The sequence below is a fragment of the Syngnathus acus genome, chromosome 1, assembly GCF_901709675.1.
Source record: "Syngnathus acus chromosome 1, fSynAcu1.2, whole genome shotgun sequence".
In the NCBI taxonomy this organism is placed as follows: Eukaryota; Metazoa; Chordata; class Actinopteri; order Syngnathiformes; family Syngnathidae; genus Syngnathus; species Syngnathus acus.
In genome coordinates this window covers 15,670,811-15,680,117 of record NC_051087.1, presented here as the reverse complement: position 1 = coordinate 15,680,117, position 9,307 = coordinate 15,670,811, and the positions used below count along the sequence as shown (strand labels likewise).

The 9,307-nt window shown below is 39.1% G+C and overlaps 1 protein-coding gene across 1 annotated transcript; it reads left to right on the top strand.

The window, feature by feature from the left end:
• The first annotated feature begins 824 nt into the window (after nt 1–824).
• On the top strand, nt 825–5,787 carry hand2 (heart and neural crest derivatives expressed 2). The gene is made up of 2 exons (XM_037255023.1): nt 825–1,869; nt 4,747–5,787. The coding sequence occupies exons 1-2, from the start codon at nt 1,255–1,257 to the stop codon at nt 4,873–4,875; spliced, it is 744 nt and encodes a 247-aa protein (XP_037110918.1). The 5' UTR covers nt 825–1,254; the 3' UTR covers nt 4,876–5,787.
• The last annotated feature ends 3,520 nt before the right edge of the window (nt 5,788–9,307 follow it).

Here is a 9,307-nt window from a genome sequence, read left to right as displayed (position 1 = left end):
TGGCTAGTGTCCCCGAGCCTGGCCTTACACTCGTTCTCAGACATATTGGCCTAAAATCAACCAGAATAAAAATTACATCCCAATATAAGCCAACCATGTTGCATGCATTTCAATTTAGGTTCCTTGTAACACTTATTGTTCTGAAAGGAAAAGTTCACGTCATGATATGATTTGGTCATCCAGAAATTGATATTTTGACATGGAACAAGATAACTTTAGTATGATATGTGAGTGCACTAAATCCCCACATTCAAGCAGATTTACAAAGACTCACACGTGTTCCTGTTTGAAACAAACGCAATTTGATCATCCCCTGGACCTAGATTTAATATTTTCATGGAGTTATATTAAATTAAAATCACAGTTTTTTGTGCCAATATTCCCTGTAACCTTTGAATTTGTATTAAAAGGTTTTAAAACAAATAGTTTTCCACAACGACCTCACGGATGCAAAACAAGTTGGCCACATAATGATTGTAAATTGTGTACGAATTCCAATGCCAAGAACATATCTCATTACTGTTGACCCAGCGGTGTGCCAGCAGACCTACTTAGCGGGCCCATTGACATTAAAGACAAGTAAACAGACCCTGCAATTGAGGCCAGTGGAGGGTGGAAGGTTGGCCATTGGTCAGAGAAATCTGCGAAGGCACGCTCTCCTCCCGCGTCGGACGTATCGTCTCTCTCTCTCTCTCTCTCTCTCTCTCTCTCTCTCTCTCTCTCTCTCTCTCTCTCTCTCTCTCTCTCTCTCTCTCTCTCTCGCTCGCTCGCTCGCTCTCTCTCTCTCTCTTCTTTGCTCGCCCCCTCTTTTTCTTTCTCGCTCTCTCTCCTCTCTGTCCGCTCAGTATGCACCAGTAGTGTTGAGCCGGTTGCCGCGCTGACTAACCCTGCCTTGCCCAAAACGGCTGAAGATGTTGAGTCGGTGAGAGGAGCTGAAAGTGAAAAAAGAAGAAGCGCTACATATATTCGGATTGGTTGCTAGAAGAACCATGTCGAGAGTCGAGGGGACTTCGAGAAGCTGTAGACTGGGATAGCCCGGCCCTTTCTACTCGGAGTACTGCCTCTCATATTTTTGGACTCGGCGGGCATTCCCGGTCGCGATGTGGAAATTATTCATCGTGCAAACATCTGCTTCGAAAGGTCATTAGACAGCGATTCTGCAACATCCCCAAAGGTTTGGTGTGGGCTCGCGCGTTGTCCGTTTACGTGCGTGCACGTGAGAGCGCCTGTGCGTGCGCGCGTCGGTAGGTCACGATGAGTTTAGTATCAGGCTTTCCTCATCATCCGGTCATGCACCACCACGACAGCCACCACTACTCCCTGCACCCGGCCGCAACGGGTCGGTGTCACGAGGACACGGGAGCGCCTCCTTATTTCACGAGCTGGCTCATTAGTCACGCGGATATGTCGCCCACCGAATACGGCCTCGCGCCGGGCTACAGCCCTGATTACCACGGCAACGGTGGCACAGGGGCCGTAGGTGGCCTAGATCCTCACCACCACCATCACCACTACGGACACGGTGCTTTGGTTCCCGGAGCTGGCGCCATCTCTGTTAATGGAGCCCAGGTGGGTATGCATCACCACCACGCACATCCACGCACAGTAAAGCGGAGACCTACTGCAAACCGGAAAGAGAGACGGCGGACTCAAAGTATCAACTCGGCTTTCGCGGAACTGAGGGAGTGTATCCCCAATGTCCCCGCCGACACTAAGCTGTCCAAGATCAAGACGCTTCGGCTGGCTACCAGCTACATCTCCTACCTGATGGACATCCTGGACAAGGACGGCCAACACGGAGACACTCAGGCATTTAAGGCCGAGCTGAAGAAAACAGAGGCGCGGGAGGAGCGGAGGAAGCGGGACACGGTAAGTCGAAATATACATGACTGAAATAATGCAGGGCTGAAATGTTTGACTAACATGAATTTGCCTGGTCGTAAAATATAATGGCACGTGTTTGTCATACTTAACTGATTATACAGCTTTCAATTAGAAAAACAACCACTATAGTCTCGTCTAATATACAAAAACAGACTCAAACGATATGTTTGATGAAATCAAATAAGCGATGGGGGGGAAAATGTTTTACACGCAGATGCAGATTCCAAGTTCTGAAATCGCCAAGGAAAATGTAATAATAACAACCCTAAACTATAGCCTAGGAAAATAGCACAACAACAAAATGAATAAAAACAAGATTCACTGAAATAAGACAAACACGCATAGATAAAAAACTAAAATTAGGCTGTAAAAAAAAAAAAAAAAACTAAAACAAATCTATTCTCATTGAGCTGAGTCAAACGAAAAGATGTTGTACACAATAAAGTTTGCTCGAAATGATCAAGCATAAGAGAGGAGCTGTGCCAGAAAATTGGTCTCCATTCACAGACAGCTTGGAGCCAAGTGACTCATTTCCAGCAAGGCTTTTTCGTATTTTTGTGTCTTCACATCTCTTTGGCCTGGTTCTGGTTTTGGCCATACATATACGCACCGCTTAGGATTTATTCGTAAGACATTTAAACATTTTCCACGATATTGTTCCCTTTTTACCTGGGTTTTATTCGATCAATTATTTGTGAATAATACGTGCAGCAAAATGAACCGATGTGAGTTATATTATGCGTTATTGTCCGGAAGTCTAAATAGAGCCAAGATATGCCAATCCAATATTCAATCAAACGGTAGTAAAAAAAAAAACACCACCACCAACAACAACAACAACAACAACAACAACGACATAGAGCATGGTATGGGCAAGAATTGATCAATTCCCGTGTCCTTGACGCAAATAGGAATTGTGGTTTCTGGCGCGTTACTGAATTCAAGCGACAAATTACCCTCCCCCCCCCTCTTCCATATTGGAATTACTGGAATGGGGATGTTGTCCGGCATATTAAAAACTGATAACACTCGTTGGCTGCAGCTCTGCAAGCAAAAACATATATAGTGCCAAAAATCATGTAGACCTAAAGAGGATTCCTCGGACAGAAAATCGATAAAGATCGTTAAAGTTGATTTGAATGTGATCAGCAGTAATGCTCCGTTTAATTTGTGGCACCATTAAGAATCAAGGGGTTAGCACGTGAATGACTTCAGAATTACATTGTTTGCGTGTCCGTGTGACCGCGCAGCGCGTGTGTATGTATATATATAATATATATATATATATATATATATATATATATATATATATATATATATATATATATATATATATATATATATATATATATATATATAAATCCAACAGTTCATCTTTCAGTAAATAAGGGTTCAATGGTTTCTTATTCAGCTCTTCAGAAACAAAAACGGAGAAGAGTTTTCAGGGTTACTGTTTGCGTGTCTGTGTGTGAGCGCGCAGCGCGTGCGTATATATATATATATATATATATATATATATATATATATATATATATATATATATATCTGCGCGCTTACACACAGACAAGCAAACAGTGTGGTACGCAATGGGCATCCGTTTAAATTTAAACCGTTTATTAGGGAATGAACATTATAACATCAGTGTGAAGTTTCTTAAGTGCAAAACTGAAAATAATTTGAAACACGCCAGGGAATTCGAGATTTCGTACAGTTTATTGCTTGGTGGGTTGGACTTGGAGCGATGGGGCTTACAGCTTCAGCAGCTATTTCTTTAACCCTAATGAATGTGATAAAAACTGTTGAAATGAACACTGCGATCTAAAGAAAACTCCTCTGGTGAAATGAGCTGCGGATTAAAATTGTATATAGAAAGTGACTTCTTGTGACTGTAACAGAGCACGAAAAATGCAACATAATGTCAATTTACGATTACATTTGAAAAACGTCCTTCTATTTTTACAATTTTGGAGATTTGTAATGTCGCGTAATCACAGGAATGTGGCTGTTCCAGAGCTTCAATCACTGCAGTGACGCAGAATAAAAATGTTTTTTTCTGGGTAATTCACCTCCGCCAAACTGCTTTATTTTACAATGCAAACCTCAACATGATGGGGGAAACGTGAGTAAATTTTACAACGAATTTGAATTCGCATTGTATTTGTTTTGCAATTTATGAAGGACATATGTCGTTCACAACATTTAAATAAATGGTTTGGTATATTTCCTATTGTTGCGTGCACATCCAGATTTACTGGGTGGCGCCCAGTATTGATTATTTTTGTTGTCGAAGTTATGGTTGAAATAAACGGACCTAGTGATCCGTAAGATAGGGGCAATTAAGCCGGATAATATAATATCATATCATATCAGAATTATATAAAAATAATATAATGCAAGAAAACCGATTTTGTCATATTGCTTGATTCTACACGTGCGAGACATGGATATTTTTTTTTTACAAATAGTACATTTAAATTCTATTATTATTACACACAAAGGGATAGTAAAACGTGAGATTTCTAGAAAACGGATTTGATGTAATTGTTTCTTTCTTTGACATGTACATTGATGCACAAAAAAGCCTGCATGTGTTAAATTGTATGGAAAACAAGTGTAGCTACTATCAACATTATCACTTTTTAATTTATTGAGTAATGAGTTTGACGATCCGTATTGTGTGTAATCGTATTTTCAAATAATGCTTAAATGAAAAGTGAATCATCTATGTTATAAATAACACGTGAGCCTCAAACTATTGTGTAACAACGAAGACTCCAAAATAGTACATCGACCGTACCGATGGGACTGTTCTGTTTCCCTCAAGGACAAATTCATGTTCTCGCAACAATTTTTTGTCTGCAGGTGGATGTCCCCAAGATGGTGTCATCGTCTTCTTGCTCGTCGTCGTCCTCATTGTCACTGGGAGACAAGAAGACTAAAGGGAGGACAGGATGGCCCCAGCACGTCTGGGCTCTGGAACTCAAGCAGTAACTTCCACCCTGAAGGTCAATTGCACCCCGTTCCCCTCTGCTCTGTCTTCGGCAGCGGGACGATCATGGTGCTCTTAGATGAATTATATTATCATCGCCTTTTGTCCAGTATAGACCTCGGGCCACACACATCCCTTCCTCACAAGGAAAATGAATAAATAGACCCGGTAGAAAATTATGGAGGTTTATCCCTGTCGAGGGGTGGTTACCTGCTGTTTGCTATCATTTTCGACCTGCAAAATCCTTAAATTGTTACCTCAGTTAACAAATAAACTAAACACTGCAACGGGATATTTAAATGGTCATCGTAATACTGACTGCATTGCCAATGTCAGTAGGCTACATTATCGCGTCAGGTTTGTGGAGGTTAAATCGTGGACAGCGTTTCTGCATGTCAATCGATTTTCTGAATTTTAATAGATGGTTTATTAGCAGCATGGGATGCCAGAAAAAAACCCTTGAGGTTTGTTCTCTTTTAATTAATGAAAATAAACACAAGTAGACTACCTGAAGATATTAGAACCACTCGTCCTTTGGGCCACAAATTTAATCCCACACATTCTGTACAAATGAGAAGTCAGTTTGCTCGCAGCTTTATTTAACTCGATATACGTATTTATGTGCAATGTGGCCTTTTGGAAGAGCCAAACTGCCACTCCACTGAGGCCAAAAGACATAATATTTCTTAGTACACTCCGCAGTGTTTGTGTCGTTGTAGTGTCGACCTGCAAATGTTTTGTCTCTCTGGCTCTTTCTGGGCTGGGGTGTATATAGTTTACATGTTGAGACGTCACTGTGATGATAAGGTGTCCGTGTTGTGAAGTGAAGAACGTGGTGGGAATGTAAATAATGCTAATTATAAAATGTAATCTGTGTTTTGAATTTAATAAACCACCACCTGTTTACATGGAAAGTGATGAAATCTGAGCTCTTTTTATCCTTAGCTGCCGTTTGACTGTTAAAACCTGCCTTGAAAAAAGATAGGAAATTTGGATTTAAAACAATAAAAATTGCATCACCGTGAGGACACGAAAAGGCTTCTTATTAAGTACATTTTACTGTGCGTACTATAACCAGGCTTTAAAAAAAAAAACTTTGGAGCAAGCGTGATATGTGGTCGTCACGTTAACTATATTGAGTAAACCCTCCTTCAAGTTTGACCGTTCGGAAATCCAGTGCGTTGCTTGATTTTGTCATTCGGAAATTCCGAGTGCACCAAAAACTGACTGCCAGTGCGTACACTCGCTCCGACTGGAGACACGGTGTGCTGGTGCTGGTGCCTTAGGAAATTGATGGAAGCGGAGCCCGTGCAGTCTTCCTCTCAGAGCACACCAACTCGCAGTGTCGTGCACTGGCGTCGGTGCGAATTTCTGAACGCGCCCGAGGTGTTAGCAAAAAGAGAGAAAAAGAAGAAAAAAAGAAAATAAATCCAAATTTATTAATTTCCACAGACAAAGAAAGTTTCAATTTATAATAGTGTTAGCAGTGTTGAGCACATGACGTGTACCCACTTCTCCCGTCCCCAGGATAACCAGAGCCGTGATTTACTCGTTTCAAGGCAGAGTTTCTGTTGTTGTTGTATTTATTAAACTCAGTTCTAAAGATGTTTACTATATGTATTTTCAGTGTGCAGAAATGTAATCCCAGGTACTATATATCCTCAACCCATGCGTTAGGGTAAAGCAGGGTCTGAAAACGGCTAGCACTGAATTAAAGACCTTATAATGACAGTTTATTTAAAGTTGAATTAACACAACATACATGACTGCATTATTAGATATCATCTCCCATTTTAAATGTAAGTCTTAAATTCACTATCACAAATATAGCTCTTTTGTCTTAAAGAGTGCTGTTGGCATGCAATTGCTGCTGTAGTATACTCTTACTCAGTAAAAAATGTTAGTCTTAAATTCACTATTACAAATACAGCCCTTTTGTCTTAAAGAGTGCTGTTTGTATGCAATTGCTGCTGTAGTATATTCTTGCTCTGCAAAAAACAAGGCGAATAAAGAATCTTATAGAAAATAACTAATTTGCCAAATGTCGGTCAGTAGAAACAGAAATGAATCAGTATAAAATAACAGTTTTGGTTTTTATATACTTTTGTAACCCTGCGCTCTCATTACGCTGCTATTAAGCTATACAATGTCAAGAATTACCATGGTTCACCATGATTAAAAAGATCATTCACATTTTGTGTTAATCTTGGAAAACACTTGATCTGTTTTCAATATAAAAATGAGACGCCCAAACTAAAGCATCTGTCTTAACGACATCTGTTAGAAAGTTTGGTTGCTTTGTGAACCCCTTTATCATCTTTAGTTCAAAGTTAATATGCAGCATAATGATACCTATATGAATGTCCTTAGCCAAATTAGTGGTAGGATTTTATAAGTATTAATTTAAAAAATGAAATACCATCTTTGAATACATCCATCAGACAGTGCTTAGAAACGGTTTCATTTTCATGTTTTATAGTGCTATATTTTGTTTTCACATGTTGTCCTTTGTGAGAATGTGGGTTGAAAGAAGGTATTTGTTTCTAACAAAACGTGGAATAAACACAGTGATGGCGCAACAATAGCAAGTCTTTGAGCAGATTGTTGAATGGCAATGGATAACGGATACATTTTATTGGGCTAAAGAAATCTCCTTATGTTAAATATCCTATAACATTGTATGATTTTTTAGTTCTGACAGTCAAAATCTGAAAAAAAGAAGCTAAATCTGGCACAGCTCGAGCGGTACTTTTGCAGCATTGCATACATTGATTTGTAGAACTTCAATTCTTGAATCTTGCCGCTGATGATGTGTCATCAGTGCAGGGGCTGAAGTGGTTACTTTACTTGTCAAATTATAACGTTGTGTAAATTTGTGAATGGGCTCATGTTTGAAGCATTGTGAGTACTTTATACACAATGAGCTAGCATTCCATTTTTATATCAAAACTGAGATAATTCAGGAAGCGGATGAATATTCATTTTATAGCCCAACTGCTGGTAATTTAAAGAACAGGTTTATTTGACTGGATGACGGTTAGTATTTTTTCATAGTCTGCCAATCATGTGGTTCTTATACCAACGTTTTTGATTTCTTATTTACTGCTGCGTTCGCTTTTACAGGCGCATCTGGATAAACTATATGGCATCTCAATCAAAGACAGGCATTTTGATAACCTTCTCTTGGCCAAACTGCTGGATATTCTGTGAATTGATTAAGAATATGTCCTACTGTCTCTCAAAACAACAAGAATACCTAGAAGTAGAACATATTTGCTTCCTGGTTGTCTCATCATTGTATCTGATGGAGCTGTCAATCAATCACCTATTGATAAGGGCTTATCTGGCAATCGAGTTGGTATGTTGATGGAGAGAGACAAGAAAAAAAAAGTGGAAAGTTTGAGAGGCTTTTTCATATCCTGACAAAGACTGACGTGGGACATAATGGCTAAAGTTAGACTGCAGAACAGAAAATTGGTGCAAGAACTGGCATCAGGGACCTTTGCATGACCTTTGAATGACCCCCTTTGGCAGAATATTTTTCCATTTGATGGTTGTGCCTTTGGATAATTTACACAATTATTATGGAAAACAAACAAATGAGTATTTTCACTCTTGTCTAGTGTGTTGTTTTATTTGGGGTATTTTTATTCAGTTTCTCAGCAAAAAAGTTGGGAATCAATGTCTTTGGCCGGGAATGGTGTATTGTATCCATTTAAAATGGGTTTTAAATTGGATTTCTGTTTATAACAACTCAGTTGTCCTTACTCCTCAATATTTAAACCAGGGGTCTCAAACTTGCAGCACAGAATGATGTTTTGTAGCCCCCTAGTTGCCTTTTTTTTTTTTGCAATGTTGTTGGCCTTGTTTTTTTTTTATTGTTGTCCCTTATGAGCAATCATAGCTTAGGTTCATGAAAGTTTTCAGCGAAACTGAATTCTGAAGTGACACCAAAATGGAAGGAAAATATATCCTGCCACCCAACCCCAGTCAGGGTTAAAGGTTAAAGGTCAAAGGTCAAAGGTTAAACAGTCAATTTCCAGAATAACAATAGACTAATTATTTATTGTTTGTTTGTTTGTTTGTTTGTTTATATTTAGCACACTGGTACCTTGACATGTCTTGAATGCCCAGTGAAAGTTTTGGTACTCAAGAAATTGTCATTACTAGTGATGTGTGATGTGAAAACTGTATGATGTATGATGTGAAAATTTTCAATCGATACAGAAAATAGATAATTTCTTGTTTTGTATGACCAATACAGAGAACTGATTTATTTATTTTTCTATACTACAAATATATCTGTTGTTGCATCTTAAAACAAAACATCTTAAAACCATCTCAATCCCGCTTCTCAATGTAGTAGGGTTAGAGGATGACAGTGTAGAAAATATAAATATTTGATCCCTACACTGTTTTTCAAAATTTTTATAC

Coding starts and splice junctions, on each gene's coding strand:
- hand2 (XM_037255023.1), top strand. CDS start 1,255: ATGAGTTTAGTATCAGGCTTTCCTCATCATCCGGTCATGCACCACCAC. Junction 1,870..4,746: donor AGCGGAGGAAGCGGGACACG/GTAAGTCGAAAT, acceptor TTTTGTCTGCAG/GTGGATGTCCCCAAGATGGT.